We start from the raw sequence: 19081 nt of genomic DNA, 5'->3' as shown, positions 1-19081 counted from the left end.
CGTTCTTAAGTGTTTATATTAAATAATTCTACTTTCATTTCCTTTAACATTTTTATATTAGCTTTATTACATTATAAATGAATATTGAGAATGGAATTTAAATCGTCTATTGGAACTTTGAGAACGTTCTACTTTCGATTAAGCAAGTATTAAGTAAACAGTAATATTCAAAAATTTGAAGAGACTCTTTGTTTCTAACTAGACTTAACTTTGTTAATGGTACAAAGTTGGTATAATTTAATACACTTCTGCCTACACATTCGGGTATAGCCAGTGCGATATTATGTTTGTCTTGCATGGTTTGCTATCTCCTAAACAGCTGAATCGACTTTTGCTGCTGGAAAAATATTTTACTAATATAGGTACTAGAACTATTTTTTATTTACTCAAGTTAGTATATTTTGATAACGAATTCGTCAATGGAATAAATTATGGCAGTACAAATTAAAGTGAGATGAGTCTTCTAAAAATGTCGTAGCGACTCAATCTCTTCGTATAGTTTATCTAATTCTTATTCTACAGAAAATATTATAAAGTTCACTGAATTTTCAAATCCTTTGTTTGAAATCGCGCAATGGACTTGAATTCTCAAGAATTCGCGATTTTTAATTTTTAAGAAAACCGAAGTTAGGAAATTTAAAAACGAGAAAGTATACTGTGCTGACCGTACTATGAATATTTCATATTATCTTGATTCGGTTAGAAAATAAAATTGTAAAATTAAATATATTATTTAAATGTAACATTTTCTTTAACATAACGAATATTGTTTGCCAAAATAAAATGAATCTGTATTTATTCGAACGCTTATGGAAATTGGTTCAAAGTCTGAATACTTTTGTTAGAAAGAGTCTCGTAGCGTAAATAATTGTGAATTCACATTCTTTAAATTTTTTAAATAAACAATAAAATATTTATCAAATTAATAATTCTTGTATGTATATAAGAAGAAACGCTGCGGATGTGTAAACAAATATTTAATACAATTTTAAATACATATTTTAAAAGTAATTTCTAATAGGAACAATTAAATATAAGAATTATGACACTCAATACGTTCTCAACTTACTGCACAATAGTTATTTCTCAACATCTAAAACAAACCAACACTTATCCGCGACATTCCTCGAATTACTGCGCATTAGAAACCACTTATGAATGAAACTAGATAAAACTCGTACAGTTAAACTTTGCCGGTGAGTCGATGACGTCACACTATTAAATTAGTCCATACCGAATGGCTGCGTGACACAAACTGGAGCTTAAATTTGTTTTATGGGCATGGGTTCCCTTACGAAAAGAGTGTAATAATGCCCTAACTAAGAGGTCTGTGGACTTAGGACTTATGCAATATGCATATTTTCAAAAAAGTATATCATAGTTTCATGCATAGGGATTTTCCGCATGATTTCTGTTACATAAAAGAGTTTAGGTACTTGACTGGACGACCAGTTGACACCAGTTGGCTGTAGCCCTTTTTATTTTAAAGACAGTCTAGGTCGAGGAGATAGTTATCAAACTTAAAAAAAAAATAGGTTACTTTTTTATCGGCGGGCTTTTATAAACCCTTTAAAAGTACCTAAGAAATCATTATTTCTAATACACATAGGATTATAAAGCCAATGTGGTTTTTCTAAGGCCTTTTTACTTCACGGGTTTCGTATGCTTTACCACTGAGCAATGATTCTTCGGGCCGTTGACACCGGCAAATCAAAAACGAACAGCTCACAGTGAAACGCATATACACTATCTAAATAATCTCAGTTGATTAGGATTGCGTAAAAGTTAAAATGTTCTATTAACCTTAACATATTAACATTATCTATGAAGCACGTTTTGTAAGGCACTACAAATAATTACTGCAACGTCTCGTGATTAGATTAAGTATGCAAGTGTTATATTTTCACGAAACTTGGTCAAGTCCAAGAGTTAAAATTTGGAGTTCTGTGGTGGACGGTTCGTGTATTAATTCTTTAAGCTATTTGAATAAAAATGAATATTTTCAAGAGATTTTATCGTAATTATTTGTATTTAATACTTTTTCTGCCTGCCTCTATGGGAACAAGGCGTGATTTTATGTATGTATTTAATGTATTATGTTGTACAGTCATAGATGATGACTTATAGTTCAATATAAAGTAATTATAAGTACTAAAATCGAGAGATTGTTGCTGGTTCCAGTCTTACTTTATGTACTATGTATTTATTAAAGAGTTATTAACCTATTAATAACCGTTTCTTGCCTATAATAAAGTGCACTTATGCGTCGTATTGTTCATTAAGCTGCTGAAGTTCTTAAAACATAACAAAATTTTGAACTCATTAACCAAAATATTTGGGAGAAAATGAGAAATTAATTAGGAATATCCCCAAAACGAACTAGTCAAGGAACTGTCTGTCACTTACAAATACAAAGGAGTTGGCAAATTAATTATCTCGACCTTCATTATAATTTTAAATAGATTTATTAATTAACTACAGTTTATTACAATGACTTTGTAATAAATTTATGAAAATATATCGTAGTATTTGAGACTTTTGCCGTTTGTAGAATATTTGCAAAATTAAACATTTTGCTATTTTAAGCTACGCAAAGATTTTGTGCAATCATTTAAATGTTAAACTAATAGCTGTATATTAAAACTATTTAAAATCGATTAGTTTACTAGGTCTGGAGTCTAAGCGGACTATTGCCATGTAGTTCAATACACAAGTAATTAATTATATATTGCAATAGGATTGCCCCCTATTAAATAAGACTACCTGTGTTAAATGGCGAAACGTGAGTCTATTTCAACCCTCTTAGGTAAAGGACACGAGTTTTAAGTAGTATCTAATAAAAAAACATCCCAACATAATAAGTCATAATTCATACGTATCCAGTGCAAGAAAAAATATTTTAAAAATATTGTTCATAGAATATTCTAAATAGGCAAAGTGCAGAACCCATCAAAACATCTCCTAGACAAATCCACTTATCAATAAGGTACATTTCTTAAACACACTAAGCTTATCAGTCGAGAGCGAGTGAAGGTCCCTTTATCAGTTAAATTATATTGGCCTTAATAATCTTTTGTAATTTAACGGGTATAAATGTTCAATCATTGAATGGGAGGGTATAGTGGCTTCATCATGTTGAACTGGGTTTTCTGTTTGGCTTTCGTCAGCTGTGTTGGTAAGAACTGCTTTATTTATTAGTCTTTAAATAAATACTTGTGAGTCATTTTGGAAATTCTTTATTATTATAAAACTTTGTTTATTATTGCGTTTTTGATTGTTTGTTTCTTTACGAAGTTTATTTTAAGTTTTAAGTCCAGAAGGATGTTTACTTAAGTATGTTCTTAAGTACATATGTTTTTTTAGTAAAGCCAATATTTATGTTATTTTGTGTCTTATTACCGTGGTTTAGTTTAGCCAAAAAAATGTTTAGATTAACTTTAGATTGTAAAAAAATACTTAGTAGTTGTAAGAAATAATACGCTGTTACAAATCTTTTTCTTTTACCCTTAGGACTAATTAGGATCAATTAGGATTTACAGTATCGTGTTCAAACCGGCTAGACAGTTTTAAGCGTCTGGTTCATTGATTCTTTGTATTATTTTATTTAAGAAATTCTCACGTATAGGAACAATTTCATTCATATTTCTATATTCTAACTATATTTTAACTGCACTCACTTCTTTCTAGACCTGTGAGAGATCTTTTCTTACGTTTATTTTTCCCTTGTTGTCTTAGCCAGCAATAGCATCTTCTGATAGATTTTTCGAAAAGATAGATTCAATGGCCATAAAATCTGTGATCTTGAAGAATCAAACACATCATTTCAAGACTTTTTTAGCACTTATTGTTACATGGAATACTTAACCATATTTGGTTGAGTATTCAATGTTTCTTGTTGTTGTTAATACAAAGATTAAGAAATATTAAACATTGTTACAGTCTCAACACCAACAATAAAATCCTTGGAAGAAATAAGGATAGTTGGTGGTGAAGATGTGGACATCATGGAAGCCCCGTACCAAGTGTCACTGGTGAGAAGAGGAAGACATACGTGTGGTGGAGCTATCGTCGCTAATGATATTGTTGTGACCGCTGCACATTGTATAAGTGGGTGAGTAGAAGATACTATTGATTTTGATTAAAAAGAAGCTGCTAAAGGAGGGGTGCTCAGCATTTTAAACCGTGAATGGGTATAAAAAGACTGAGAACAAAATATTTTTTTATTGGGCTTGCATTTTAAGGTTTAAAATCAGTCCTGTTGTTCTATCATTGACAGGCTTGAAAAAATATACTCACAATAAATATTTTTTTTATACAAAATATTACATTGAGTCGACCTTGCGACTATTAGTAGTTACGTATTACATTATTTAATTAAACTACTATTACGTTATTTATTTAATTTCTTATTCTATAAATCGTCTGTTTTATTCTGGAATTTTTCAGACAGTCACTTTCAACTCAACTTTTGCTAAATTAGTTGATAAGTAACATTACTAAAGTACAAAGTCATAACACAATTTCTTAATTATAATTTTCTCTACTAGATCCGTCCCAGAAGAATACGAAGTCCGCGTAGGATCTTCTTACAGTAGCGAGGGCGGAGAGCTATACCCAGTAGGAGACCTACTCTGGCATCCAAGCTTTGATTTCTACAAGATGGACTCCGATATCGCTATTCTATGGTTGTCTAAACCTATGGTGTTTAGTGATAAGGTCGCTCCTATAGATATGTTCAGTGGAGAAGAAGAAGTGGCAGATGGGGCTCCTACTATCGTTACTGGATGGGGACATATTAGGGTAAGAACTTTTGATACAGTTTCTTCTTTTCCAGATTTAGTTATTTACCAGTAAAAATATTTTTGGCTCAATGAAATCCAGATTATTATGATCTGCGTCAAATTATAACAACGATATTATGTACAAAAATAAGATCTAAGCTAAAATATTTTGATTGCTTTGTTTGGGATTATAGTTGGTAGCTAAAATCATCGTTAGGTCCAAAGCATTGATCCAGATGATTTTTTATGCTGTAAAATATGGTTAAACAAAAAAGATATACAATACATTTTTTTTAAACTTCTACCATCAGACCGAACAGGAAAAATAATTTGGTTCTCAATTTTCAGGAAGGAGGTGGCTTCCCAACGATGCTGCAGAAGGTCATTGTACCCAAAGTAAATGAGGAGCTATGTAACGAGGCCTACAAACCTACATACAGCATCACATCTAGGATGCTCTGCGCTGGTGCTCCAGAGGGAGGGAAGGATGCTTGCCAGGTAATTAGCAACATACATTTATTTATATCAGCATTTGCCTTAATTTTTTTCTATAGTAGACTGAATTCTATACTCATCCCAGAGGTGCCATTTATTGTTTGCTACCAAATGTCACCTATTCAATTTGATTTTGTTGCCCCGGTAAGGTAATTAAACGGCAGATTTACTTTCTTATTGAGAAGTAATTGTGTAGGTGTAGCGCTAATGCTTGTATTATCAATAAAATCAAGCAAGGGATATATTATATAGTTCTGGATGTATGAACGTTTAAAAACCCCATGCTCTGTAGGCTTGTCGGACACTTACATACTACTAAAAGCCATCAATCATAAACGCATTCATGATAATGATAATTCGGATTAGCATACTCTGATATTTACAAAGACAAACATGTAAAACGAGAGGTACGTTTGATGTTTTTCAAAAACAAATAAGTAATTTTCTATTCAGCAATTCTATTGTGAACACGATTCTATTTATACTACTGGATCATTATGAAAATGTATTTTCTATCATTAAATAGTGGACCATTAAATAATTTAAACATAGCACATAATGTTTATTTAAAGCGTTGATTGTTTCAAATTAATTTGGTGTCTGTTGAGTGCAATGAAATATTCATTATTACGAATGGTAATGACAGAAAATATATATTTAGTTGAAATCAAACGCTAAATATTGTGAGTCAATAAAATAGTTGCAATTGAAATTAATTTATATCTAAACAGTTTATATTGGAAGCATTAATGCATAATTGTTTTTAGGTCGTAAATTATATAATATCTTCATAGAATAATTTATTAATCGCCTCACTCCAAAAAATAAAAGTGCTAACTGTTTTCACCAAATAAAAATAAACCGACGAAGTGAGATTATTGTAAACCACATTCTTCAAATCTTTCTACTGCTTACACCTGATTTCACTCCATCAGTATAAGCATCTCTCGGCCTAAACTTGGAATTTTGTCAGTAGCTTTTGTGCATTTATTTTAACTTTATTCTGCAAATATGTTATCTGATATTTGTTTACAGTTACTAAGTATTAGTATTAAATTTTGTACCTACAGTACAATAACCCCATGAATATTCTTTGGTATATCATCGAAACTTTTCCAGTTGTCTAAACCTTTCTTTCTAACCCATAATTTTACATAATATGGCTCATAACTTGCTTTTCTTTTACCCAGGGTGACAGCGGCGGTCCTCTAGTCTACAACAACAAACTCGCCGGCATCGTTTCCTGGGGTCTCGGATGTGCCAGACCAGACTACCCTGGAGTCTATGCGAAGGTCTCAGCTTTGAGACAGTGGCTGGATGACAACATCGCGTCTATTAGACTGAGGCATCTTTTGAGAAGAGCGTGATTTATTAGTTTGTATTTTTGTATGTTTGATATATAATAAATTGAAGTAAAATATTGCGTGGTTTGTATTATTTGCCATTGACTTAAAAGCCCATATTTTCAGTAGTGCGATTAGATAATATCTGAAGCTGGTACTGACGACTATTTTTTTAAATTACAAAATAATTGCTTAGCGTTTTAATTGGCATTTGAAGTCTATACGACTGTATTAGTGGCAAGGCAACGTCAAAATAATTTAAATAAAATCCTTACTATTAAAAACAAGATTTTTTTAAATTTTAAGCTCATAACTATGAGCTTAGTTCTTGTAATAGGTGAGGATATATATAAAAATATGTGTAATAAAACCAAAGCAGCAATCATAAGTTTCAACTTTCTGTCCTAACAGCCTAGCTCTATGCGGGAAAAGGGGTTTTAACGCGGGTTAAAAATATATCAAATAACTTTTTTTACAAAATAAAGTGTAATAACATTTGTACAAAGACAAAAAAAATATTAAAGCCACGTGACATTACAATAGAAAATCCCACGACCGACTTTCCACGGCTTGATGTTTGCTTCAAACTACTGCACTCGATCCGGATTAAAACTAACCCTTTTAATTTCCGTTCGAATAAAAATTGTGTCCAAACTCGGCGACTTTCGAACGTTGGCATCGTGATATGAGCAAAAGTTTTCCTATTGGGGACGCAATTTAAGGCAGCTGTTATTCATCCCCCTTAGTCCCGGTTCTAGTTTAAAAATGATGTAACTTTTTAAACTGTAGTATGTATGGAGTAAAGTAATTAAGATAAATGAAAAAAAATAACAAGGAGCTTGTAACTAAGTAACAACTGCCGAAGAAACTCTAAGGTTAAGCAACGCTTGCCGAGGTTGTTCTGTGGATGGGTGGCCATCTTGTAAATATCGAGTTTCTCTGTGTTTCGCAATTGACCCAACATCTGTAAATTACCATATTTTGAGCAAATAAACAAATTTCATTTCATTTTATTTCAATTTGTCAAGTGTTTTGCATGTTTTCTAAGTTCAGTTTCAGTTTTACTATGTGATTGCTTAGTACAATAATTACTTATCCGGGCAAGCTACTTAAAATGTTCTTAAAGAAGTTTCGACAGTTTAAATTGGTCTTTACCGCTCTTAACGGAAGCTGAACCATTAGCACTCGAACTACTTTTACAAGATTTTTTTAATTGCACCCAAGTTTAATGTTTTCCGATCTGCATTCTTCGTTAATCCTGGGATAAGGAGCATTTCTTTTTTGTAATCAATTTCTCTTCATTCTACATCTGTCTGTTTGTACTCGACTCCAAATTACTTACCCCCGGTGTCTGTGTACATTTAACGGTAGTTTATCTATTCGATAGCGTTTTTATATGAGTTTAAACGCTATTGAATAAATAAATAGACAACCGCTAAATGTACCTCAGAAACCTGGGGTTGGTAGATTTTCATGAATCTTACACAGCTAAGTTTTATGTGATAATTCTAAGAAATAGAATGATGTTTTATACATACATTGTATGTGTGTGTATTTTTTTTAAGTCCCCAACCCGCACTTGACCTGCGTGGCTACGGGCTTAAACAAAAACATTTATCATTAGTGAAATTAAATCAAGACTACAAAAACGTCAACATGTATTTAATAACTAGCTGACCCGCGCAACTTCGCTAGCGTCACCTAAGAGAATGGGTCAAAATTTTCCCCGTTTTTGTTACATTTTTCGTTGCTACTCCGCTCCTAATGACCGTAGCGTGATGTTATATAGCCTATAGCCTTCCTTAATAAATGGGCTATCTAACATGGAAAGAATTTTTCAAATCGGACCAGTAGTTCCTGAGATTAGCGCGTTCAAACAAACAAACAAACAATCAAACAAACAAACTCTTCAGCTTTATAATATTAGTAAGTATAGATAAAGTCAAATAATTAAATGTCCAACAGTGATAAGAACAAAATTAATAAAGCACCAATCTTTCCAAACCTACATAAATAATAAATAATTTATGATAAAAGAAGAAATGGGGATCATTTATCTCATTTACATATTAACAAGGACGAGTTGGTTTTGTTTAAAAATACAATTACGCATGCAAACGTTTGGACAAATGGTTTTCAAACATCGTATTATATTTTACGATTTGTTTTGGCCCTTTTGTTATTTGTGAGAGAAATGCGGGTTCTCAAATTAGTATTTCATTATCGTCGAGCTTGGTGTTGGAACAATTATGTTATATCTCACTCATTAGGTGTAGAATTTGATTACTGATATTCCTGCAGATTTATTGCAGAGTTGTAATCTTTTTGCAGATTATAAAGTTTTAGCCAGTAAGAGACTTAGGTAGTTTTTCAGAATACCTATGTGTTTTGTATTATGTAGCATCACTTTTGCAGAGCTAAAACCTAAAACTTCTAAACAGCAACCGCGTAAATTGTGTTTTAACCGTAAAATTATCATTTTACTACAATACGTGTTGCACTAAACAGCACTATAAGACGAAACTAGAGCATTTTAATTTGAACTTGAGACAGCAATAAATCAGAACTGATAATATTATTACTATGCATAAATTCAATAAACTTGAAGTATATTGTTAAGTATTTAGATAAGTACTTAATAATACCAGTAAATAAAGCATACAACACAATGTAATTTCATAACTATTACGCAATATCTAAAGAAAAATATACCAAAAATTAACACAATCAGAAAAGTGGAAATGTATGAAGAAACGTAAGTTCGGCTAGAGTTGGAAAATAAGATATCAAAAACCACAAATATTTTTCTTCAAGTCCAGTGTAGACTTGTATTTAACGATAACTGTTATATCTAAGTACCGTAATAAGTATCGAAATGCACTCAGTCTGTCTTGAAATGTGCGTAATAATAAACATGTTATCAATTGCCTTGATAATAGTTCTATCAATAATACAAAATGAAGGAGCTAAAATACTAGCATTTATCCCGACTCCAGCTATAAGCCATCAAGTAGTGTTTCGACCTTTAACTCAAGAACTAGCGAAGCGAGGACATGAAGTCGTCGTCATCACAACAGACCCGATCTTTGAAAAAGGTAAATCACCTCCAAATTTCACAGAAATTGATGTCCATGACATGTCTTACAAAATTTGGGAAGACATTTACAAAAGCACATCGACAAAAGACGATGATGTGAAATTGAAGATAGCATTCTTTAGTATCATTGAAGTTATTGAAATGCAGTTGAAAACACCTGAAGTACAAAGACTGATCAAGGAGGAGACATTTGATTTGCTCTTTTTAGAAGCCTGGCCGGGATTGACTTTAGCCCTATCACATGTGTTCAAAGCACCGGTCATTCAAATAGCATCGTTTGGTTTCCTGAATGATAATGTTGATACGATGGGAGCGTCTTGGCATCCGTTCTTGTATCCAGATGCAAATAGTCATAAACTTTACAATATGACAAAATGGGAGAAGATGGAAGTGTTGTGGGATTTTTATATGGTTGAAAATTTTATGAATTCGGTTAGAGAAGCAGAAGATGCTATGGCTAAGAAATTGTTTGGACCTCATGTTCCAGCTATAGAAGAATTGAAGAATAATGTTGATATGATGTTTTTGAATATACATCCCATTTGGGAGAACAGGCCAGTGCCGTCAAGTGTTATTTATATGTGGGGGATACATCAAAGACCGGTGAAAGAATTACCAAAGGTATGTTTGATTCATTATATTCGTCACTAGAGAATAATACTGCTTGCCTCTGTAAATTATTTAATAAGATGGTCGTCACGCAACTTTTTGTGAATTAATTTTTCACATGGGATAATCATTTGATCCATAAATTGTTACGAGTCTGGTTGTTCTTAGTATTAAATGAATCATTGTAAAATGCACATAGGTTATAAAATAAAAATATTATACATTTTGCCTCTATTACAGGATCTCAAAACCTACTTAGACTCTTCTAAAAACGGAGTGATCTACATGAGCTTAGGTACAAACGTGAGACCGTCTATACTACCACCAGAGAGGATACAAATGATGGTGAAGGTTTTTTCAGAGTTACCTTATGACGTCATATGGAAGTGGGACAAAGATGAGTTGCCTGGACGGTCTGAAAACATTCGGATATTCAAATGGTTACCACAATCTGATCTTCTACGTAAGTATGAATACATATCGAAGCTCATTCTCTGTCTAATAAGGATTTTTTTTTAAATAACTTAACAAATCAGGTGGGTAGAAAATCATAGGTAACGGTATATTTTTGATACCCGTTACCCGGCTGAGTCACATCAGCTTTCTCCAGCTTTATAAGAGGCTATCCATCTCTATCTCACTTACATCTTTTTTCTCTTGCATATAAGTTATCCTCATAAATATATTCTAATATAATACGCTAATAATATATATCTTTCACTCAAAGGGCACCCAAAAATTAAACTGTATATAATGCAAGGAGGTCTTCAATCAACGGACGAAGCCATATCAGCCGGTGTTCCACTCGTCGCTATACCTATATGGGGAGACCAGTGGTACAACGCAGAGAAATATGTATACCATAAAATAGGAGTTAAATTGGATTTGACTACTTTTCAAGAAGATGAATTTAGGAATGCTATTAAAACTGTTATTGGGGATCCAAGGTAAGCATCCACGATAAAAAGAATGACAGTATGCTATTTTGCGTTAGTCTAATGCAAGGTACCTCAACAGCATCTAGGTAATGTGATGAACTTAAAACCTCAACTCTAACTTGCTCTGGGAAGATACTCGTACCTAATTACCTAATACCTGTTTTACCTATACATGACGTCTTAAATCAACATTCCTTGTATCAGTATAATGAAACAGTGATAGCCGAGTGGCAAAAGTTGGCACTTCCCATGGTCGGCGGTTCAGACCCGAGGCAACACACCAGGAACTTCTTGTAATTATGTGTGTATTAGAAATAATTATCACTTGCTCTTGCTGAAGGAAAAAATCTTGATGAAACCTCGCATGAGTACAATGATAAAACACAAATAATATGCTTGAAATGTTTTAGCTATCGGCAAAATATGCAACGGATACGTGATTTGATGGCTGACGAGCCGATGAAGCCATTAGACCGCGCAGTTTGGTGGACGGAGTACGTACTACGTCACGGTGGAGCCAAACATCTGAGATCACCTGCAGCCAACATCTCCTGGACAGATTATCTTGAACTTGAACTAGTTGTGACAATTTTTTTGATATTGGTTACAATATTGTCTTTAATCTTGATATTTATGTTTTATATCTGTCGATGTCTGTGTAGATTTGGAAGTAATGATAAAACTAATAAGAGCAAAACGTCTTAAAATATGAATAATTGTAATGAATAAAATATTTTGTCATATATCGCACGCTTAATAAGAGACTGGCCTAACTCAAAATCTTGATTTGTAGGAAACCATCAAAAACATTTTCGAAATCATAGTGATAATTTTGAAAACGCATGAAAGTGAAAGAGACCGATATAGTAGTAACTGGGTCTAGGAACGAGATATTGAAAAAAAAACGAGATATATGGCGTTGAAACGAGTTCCTTTGTTTGCTTAACTCATTTTGGACCTAAACTGTAATCGGTCAGTTTATAGTTAAGCGATATACGAATAATATGTGTGTATAAAATCAATTATTTTTCTCAGAAACTGAATAAGGAACCCTGTTGAATTGTACTGCTTAATAAATGCTATGCTGGCCGTATCATACAAATATAGCTATGATTGCTCGTTTTGTTTATGCTTAGTTAGAAAATTAATTATCTGTTGACATTCCTACTATCAATGCAAAGGCAATTTATTTGCTATAAATAATAATGTTATTGATAAGGCAAAGTCTCTATGAGCGGTAAATATGACATTTCCGTGTTACAAGAGCGAATTTGCTATGAACTGTTTCTACGGCGCATCGGCAGTAAATATGACTGACATTTTAAGGTTTTGGATTTAAATCTCGGGTCATGCAATCCTTAGTGCTTCAATTAAGATCAGAGATGAACGTGCTTTAGATAGCACTATCCCAACCGATTTAACTGAGTAACGAAATATAAAGGAAATCCGTGGCACACATATAGTAACTTTTAACAATATTATTCGCAGTTTTCTAGATTTCTACAAACCCTTCCAAGAAAACACCGCATTTTTATTATTATACTAAAGAAACTAATTTATTGTTTCCAGTAACCTGTTCTTTAGAATTTTGATTTACGTTCTATGCAATTTTCATGTCATTCATTCAACAGCACTTGCGTGCAGTGTGCAATCAGACTTCAAGTACACTTCACTTATCTAATTACCGTCTTTAGATATATTTAAATGTATTTCTACTACAATTCTAGACGTCTGTGTGATAATAACCATGTTAGTGATTGCAATAATATTTGCATTATTTACACAAAATGAAGCGGCAAAAATATTAGCTTTTATTCCGACACCTTCTATCAGTCATCAAGTTGTGTATCGGCCTATAACTCAAGAACTAGCAAAGAGAGGACATGAAGTGGTTGTTATTACGACAGATCCTGCCTTTCCAAAAGGTAAAGCACCTCCAAATTTAAGAGAAATTGATGTCCATGACATATCTTACAAAGTTTGGGAAGAACTATACAAGTTAACTTCAAAGGGAGACAAAGATGTTATTGGCCACGTTAAACCTGCGTATTATGAAATCATTCGCATCACTGAAATGCAGATAAAAACACCCGAAGTGCAAAAGCTGATCAAAGAAGAAAAGTTTGATTTACTGATTTTAGAAGCCTGGACAAGACCAGCAATAGTTTTATCCCATGTTTTCAAAGTACCAGTGATTCAAGTAGCCTCGTGTGGTTTTCTAAACGACAATATAGATACTGTAGGAGCGTCGTGGCATCCACTTTTGTATCCAAATACTTTGAGTCAGAAACTTTATAATTTAACGCAATGGGAAAAACTGGAAGTTATGTGGTTGTTGTACAGGCTCGAGAATGTTTTCTCTGGGGCTGTAGAAACAGAGAATGCTATGGCTAAGAGACTGTTTGGTCCAAATACTCCCAGTATAGATGAACTGAGAAATAATGTACAGATGATATTTTTGAATATTCATCCAATTTGGGACAGCAATAGGCCGGTGCCGCCAAATGTGGTGTATATTTGGGGAGTACATAAAAGACCTGAAAAAGAATTGCCAGAGGTATGTATTAAAAAGTCCAGGATTTTATCAATTCATCCGTAGTTGTTTACGTGTTACTTTATAAGTTTGACCCATTTGGTTTATTTCTGTTTTTATTTGAAAGTTTTTTTTATGTGGTCCTATTGAAATGACACCTAGAAGAGTATTTTTAGAGATAATCTTTACCAAACTTTATCTTCATTGATGATTTATCTAGTCGTCTTTTTTCTAAGAATATTTTGCTTTTAAAATATTTTTATTGATTTCCATAAATTAGATAAAAGTTCATTATCTTAATATACTTTCAGGACCTCAAAACTTACTTAGACTCTTCAAAGAACGGAGTGATTTACATGAGTTTGGGTACAAATGTGCGTCCGTCTCTACTGCCTCCAGAAAAAGTGCAGATGATTGTCAAAGCATTCTCAAAATTACCTTACGATGTGCTATGGAAATGGGATAAAGATGAGTTGCCTGGACGTAGTAAAAATATAAGGATATTTAAATGGCTGCCACAATCTGACCTTCTCAGTGAGTATCAGATCTAGAAACGATTTGAGGTCATTAGTTGCAGTTAACAGATAAGGTAGTCAAGTAGATAAATGTAATTTAATGTGTTTAAGATGCTGTTTTTGTAAGGAAAGAGGGTGGTTTTAAATTTGAAAATGATTATCATTGGTCTCTTGCTAATCATCCTTGCTTGTTTAGCGTATATATTCTGGAATGAGAACGGAACAGAATATAATATAAAACAATTTTTCTTTACTCCAGGGCATCCAAAAATCAAAGTGTTTATCACACAAGGAGGTCTACAATCAACAGATGAAGCTATAACTGCTGGAGTACCACTTATTGGTATACCAATGTTAGGAGATCAGTGGTACAATGTCGAAAAATATATTCATCATAATATTGGAATCAAACTTGATATAAACACTCTTAAAGAAGAAGAACTTAGAAGTGCTATTGATACTGTTATTGCAGATCCGAGGTTTGTGTGCAAAAATGTTTATTTTAGGTATTCATCTACGAATAAGCTTTAATGCAATACAATCTCATGTTTGGGGACGAGTCTTCTTTTAGATAGAGAAATTGGTCAAGACGGAAAGACCATCACGCTGGTTATGTATGAGTAAGGAATAAGCGTTAATTTGGAAACTGTTTAAAGAACTATTAAATATATTAACCACAGGCCACAGCCTAATTATGATGCCTGCATAGAGCAATAACCGACTGAAATTTGGATTTTTAGTAGGTTACTGTTTTAAAAGTATTATTATTAAGAAATTTTTGAAACAATCGAAACAAGAGCGTTTGTCGAAACGAAACAATTAATTTAGGCAAATCTTCAGCAGTAGTTGGGATAAACTTGATATACATTTACCCTATTTTATTTCAGCTATCGCCAGAATATAATCCGCTTGCGTGAATTAATGCGTGACGAGCCGATGAAGCCTTTAGACCGCGCAGTGTGGTGGACTGAGTACGTATTACGTCACGGTGGAGCCAAACATCTGAGATCACCTGCAGCCAACATCTCCTGGACGGAGTTGATCGAACTAGAATTGGTTTTAATAGTACTATTTGTTTTTGTTGTTGGGTTAACTGGAGTTTCGATAATATTATGCAATATTTGGCAATGTTTTCGCAGAAGTGGAAGGAAGAACAAAGCTTCGAAAAGTAAAAAAAGGTCATGAATATAAAATATCCTTCCATATTGTGTAATTAAGAAATTCGCTAATTTTATATTATAATAAACTAGCTGACCCGACAGACTTCGTCCTGTCAAAAAGATTTGTAAATGTTTTTTTGCCTACGTATTTAAAAAAAATCTCCTGAACAGAACCTTCACCCTGGTGATAGGACGTTGTGAATAAAAAATAATTAAATACAACATATATAAGGATTTAAAAGTAAGTAATCGCTTTATTGTTAATCATGTGAATCATAATTATTATTATTATCATTGTAGTGCTTTGTGGTATACGATGTTTTTTGTTTAATTACCAGGCGCATAGATAAACAAATCTGATGGTTTTCCAACACGGGAACAGGCAACATACAATTGACCATGTGAGAAACATGGGTTTTCTAGATTAATACCACAAACACTTAATGATTGCCCCTGGGACTTGTTTATAGTCATAGCAAAAGCAAACCGCACTGGAAACTGTAGTCGTTTAAACTCAAATGGCACATCAGTCGGAATCATTGGGATGCGCGGTATGAGAACATCTTCTCCTTCATACTTTCCTTTGAGTATAGTTGCTTCTATCACATTGTTTAGTAATTTTTTTATCGCTAACCGTGTACCGTTGCAAAGACGCGGTTGGTTGATATTTCGCAACATTATAACCACCGATCCAACCTTTAATTGAAGATTGTGAGGTGGCAATCCTGGCAAATCCAGCGAGTTTAAAAATTCCGGTGGATAGTTGACTAAATCATCTTGATTAGTAGCCGAATCAACTGATTTATATATCCTCAATTCGCCTGTAATTTGTTCTTGAATTTTGAAATTTAATTCATTTACATCTATGTTTTTTGCAGCCAGTATAGCTCGTTCGCTCAACCAATCAAGGTTTCTGTAATTTTGAAAAACATCTGGAAACACCTTTTGAATAAGTTCATCTTTTGATTGAGTTAATTGACAAAAACTTTGAGGAAAGTTAATGCAGCCAGTCAACATGTCTATAGGAAATTTGCCATTACCAATGTCAATGAGTTGTTTAGAGAATATGTTTCCAGATTGGTCATTTTGCAACTCGACGCGCATATTCTTGCTTAAATGTAGTACTTTAACATGTTTCCACAAATTGGAGGACTTTAGACATGCATTGAGTTCATCAGCTGGCGTTTATCGTGGAATCACTGGCAATGTTTGACGAAAATCTCCTGCTAATAAAATCATTGCACCACCAAATTGGTTATTATTGCTCCGTAGATCTTTTAAGGTTCTGTCTAAAGCCTCCAAAGATTTTTTATGTGCCATCGTGCATTCATCCCAAACAATCAATTTACATTGCTGCAAAACCTTTGCCATTGCAGAGTTCTTCGAAACGTTGCAGGTTGGAGTTTCATTGCTTTGCATATTTAATGGCAATTTCAGTGCTGAATGGGCTGTTCGACCACCTTCAAGCAAAGTTGCTGCGATTCCCGACGAAGCGAGTGCAAGTGCAATTTTATTTTGTGAGCGAATTGTTGCTAATATTAATGAAATCAAAAAACTTTTTCCTGTACCACCAGGTGCATCTAAGAAGTAAATCCCTCCAGTTTCATTATTTGTTACTTTCATAAGAGTTTCAAATACATACTTCTGTTGTTCATTTAACAGTGGAAGATTTGTTTGAATTAATTCTTTCAAAGCGTTGAGATCATACAGTTTTTCTCGATGCAACTCTTGGTTAAAAGCATCATGCATTGGACGATTGGGCGCGGTCAGGCCTAATTGAATTAATAGTTTGTTTGACATTATCAAGCACATGTCCTCAATTGAAATCAATGCTTCATTGTAAATTTCTTCACTGATTTGTATATTTGGATTTCCCATTCTATTCCGTATTTGATACAAAATATCATCACACATATAATCTTTGTACTTGATCCACAAATCAATTGGGTTTGATGGGAAGCATGTAGATATGATTATAGAAAACAATGTTCGTATTTGATGAGCGTGTGATGATATTACAGCATCATTGAGAGTTTGATCCCAATGAGCGTCATTTTCAAGCAATTGCAAACGTTGACAGGCTTCTCTGTAGGATCCGCACAATTCACCATCAACAGTTCGTAACTGTTGGAATGATGTTGGGCCACGTACATTGACTAATAGCAGTCGTAAATAAAAACATTCATCATTGCTTGGATGTACTGAATAAATCCGGCCAATCGCATCGGTAGAATATACATCTGTATATCCTAGAACTGGTTTTCCTTGTTTCCGTCTTATAAATCTCCTTGAGGATTGATTCCAGGTATAATATTTTGGCATTTCAGAATATAGCAATGTTTGTGCGAAATCATCGTTTTGGCATGTCTCAAAAAAACTGGTTAATGTAGTAGATGGTGGCTGAGCAGCTCTTTGTACTGCGTTCTGTGCTGTAAAATACACTCATTGTCCATTTTCTAGCTGACCCGACAGACTTCGTCCTGTCAAAAAGATTTGTAAATGTTTTTTTGCCTACGTATTTAAAAAAAATCTCCTGAACTAAAACTGGTTAATGTAGTAGATGGTGGCTGAGCAGCTCTTTGTACTGCGTTCTGTGCTGTAAAATACACTCTTTGTCCATTTTCTCTTTTTAATTTTCATGTGCTGTAATATTGCTTTGAATGTCACCACGATATACGAATTTGTTTCGTGTATTAGTTGACAAAAGCAAACTCAATAGGTTAGGTCACAGACAATTTTTTTTTTTAAAATTTGATATGACTTGAAGTCACATCCTTTTAAGCCGTACGAATTATTTTGTTTACGTAAAATTTGGATATTAAAAATAATAAAACACTGTTGGTAAAGCGATTTTTGTTTGACTGATGTAATGACGTGGAAACTGATGCATTTTATCTCGCGTGCCGAAACTAATACAAAAGAAACGCGAGTTTCGGAACGCGACATTTAAACTCCTCCAACTATGTATTCTGTGCTCCAACGAACACACGCACATTGTTTTGACAGATACGATCTTTGACTTTAGGAACACACCTACATTGCTTAGACAACAATGAGTGCATGTAATTTTGATATGAACTTTATACCATAGCAATAAAGCTCAAATTGACTACGTTTTAGTTACAAATCATTTGTATGAGAAAAAGAAAAGGGTTATTTTTAGGATTTTTCCAGCGATAATTCTAATTTTTCTCGCCGTAAAAACCATCCTTAAACTTCAACGAACATTTAAAAAAAAGATTTGGCCAAATTGGTCGAGGCGTTGTTGAGTTATGCGCTTACCAACACATTTTGCGATTCATTTTTATATTATAGATAGATTACAACAATTATTTCTTTCAGTTCATATAAATATAGTTTTTATCTTAAAAGAGCACGTAATGTGACAGATACTTAAGATAGCAATAGGAACATGCACTGATAATGGCTTCCTGCATTTTCAATTGATTGATAGATGTTTACATTCCGATAATTTTATGTGATAAGCAACTATGACGTGTTACAAAAGATGCTTCGTATAAAATCATATTCATCGTCAAAACTTCGAAATGAAGCACCTTACAATAATGGATAACTAAATAACGTACCTATCTGCTACGCTATCATAGCT

At 33.4% G+C, this 19081-nt stretch overlaps 3 protein-coding genes across 3 annotated transcripts; all 3 read left to right on the top strand.

Annotated features, from left to right (window-relative positions):
- The first annotated feature begins 3082 nt into the window (after positions 1-3082).
- LOC142982975 (vitellin-degrading protease-like) lies at positions 3083-6643 on the top strand. Its single transcript, XM_076129731.1, has 5 exons — positions 3083-3175; positions 3940-4111; positions 4548-4800; positions 5130-5279; positions 6467-6643. The coding sequence occupies exons 1-5, from the start codon at positions 3109-3111 to the stop codon at positions 6641-6643; spliced, it is 819 nt and encodes a 272-aa protein (XP_075985846.1). The 5' UTR covers positions 3083-3108.
- A 2869-nt stretch (positions 6644-9512) lies between these two features.
- LOC142983074 (UDP-glucosyltransferase 2-like) lies at positions 9513-12006 on the top strand. Its single transcript, XM_076129897.1, has 4 exons — positions 9513-10337; positions 10566-10788; positions 11053-11272; positions 11674-12006. The coding sequence occupies exons 1-4, from the start codon at positions 9516-9518 to the stop codon at positions 11966-11968; spliced, it is 1560 nt and encodes a 519-aa protein (XP_075986012.1). The 5' UTR covers positions 9513-9515; the 3' UTR covers positions 11969-12006.
- An 890-nt stretch (positions 12007-12896) lies between these two features.
- Positions 12897-15595, top strand: LOC142983075 (UDP-glucosyltransferase 2-like). The gene is made up of 4 exons (XM_076129898.1): positions 12897-13820; positions 14108-14330; positions 14571-14790; positions 15199-15595. Exons 1-4 carry the CDS (start codon positions 13011-13013, stop codon positions 15494-15496), a joined length of 1551 nt encoding a protein of 516 aa, XP_075986013.1. The 5' UTR covers positions 12897-13010; the 3' UTR covers positions 15497-15595.
- The last annotated feature ends 3486 nt before the right edge of the window (positions 15596-19081 follow it).

Source organism: Anticarsia gemmatalis, chromosome 23, assembly GCF_050436995.1.
Source record: "Anticarsia gemmatalis isolate Benzon Research Colony breed Stoneville strain chromosome 23, ilAntGemm2 primary, whole genome shotgun sequence".
NCBI classification, from domain to species: domain Eukaryota; kingdom Metazoa; phylum Arthropoda; class Insecta; order Lepidoptera; family Erebidae; genus Anticarsia; species Anticarsia gemmatalis.
This window is presented reverse-complemented; position numbering and strand designations above follow the sequence as displayed.

Bases quoted from the DNA above. Each gene is read 5' to 3' on its own strand.
- LOC142982975 (XM_076129731.1), top strand. From the start codon at position 3,109: ATGGGAGGGTATAGTGGCTTCATCATGTTGAACTGGGTTTTCTGTTTG. The intron at 4,112-4,547 runs GTGAGTAGAAGA...TTTCTCTACTAG, and splicing joins GCTGCACATTGTATAAGTGG to ATCCGTCCCAGAAGAATACG. The intron at 4,801-5,129 runs GTAAGAACTTTT...CTCAATTTTCAG, and splicing joins CTGGATGGGGACATATTAGG to GAAGGAGGTGGCTTCCCAAC.
- LOC142983074 (XM_076129897.1), top strand. From the start codon at position 9,516: ATGTGCGTAATAATAAACATGTTATCAATTGCCTTGATAATAGTTCTA. The intron at 10,338-10,565 runs GTATGTTTGATT...CCTCTATTACAG, and splicing joins CGGTGAAAGAATTACCAAAG to GATCTCAAAACCTACTTAGA. The intron at 10,789-11,052 runs GTAAGTATGAAT...TTTCACTCAAAG, and splicing joins ACCACAATCTGATCTTCTAC to GGCACCCAAAAATTAAACTG.
- LOC142983075 (XM_076129898.1), top strand. From the start codon at position 13,011: ATGTTAGTGATTGCAATAATATTTGCATTATTTACACAAAATGAAGCG. The intron at 13,821-14,107 runs GTATGTATTAAA...ATATACTTTCAG, and splicing joins CTGAAAAAGAATTGCCAGAG to GACCTCAAAACTTACTTAGA. The intron at 14,791-15,198 runs GTTTGTGTGCAA...ATTTTATTTCAG, and splicing joins ACTGTTATTGCAGATCCGAG to CTATCGCCAGAATATAATCC.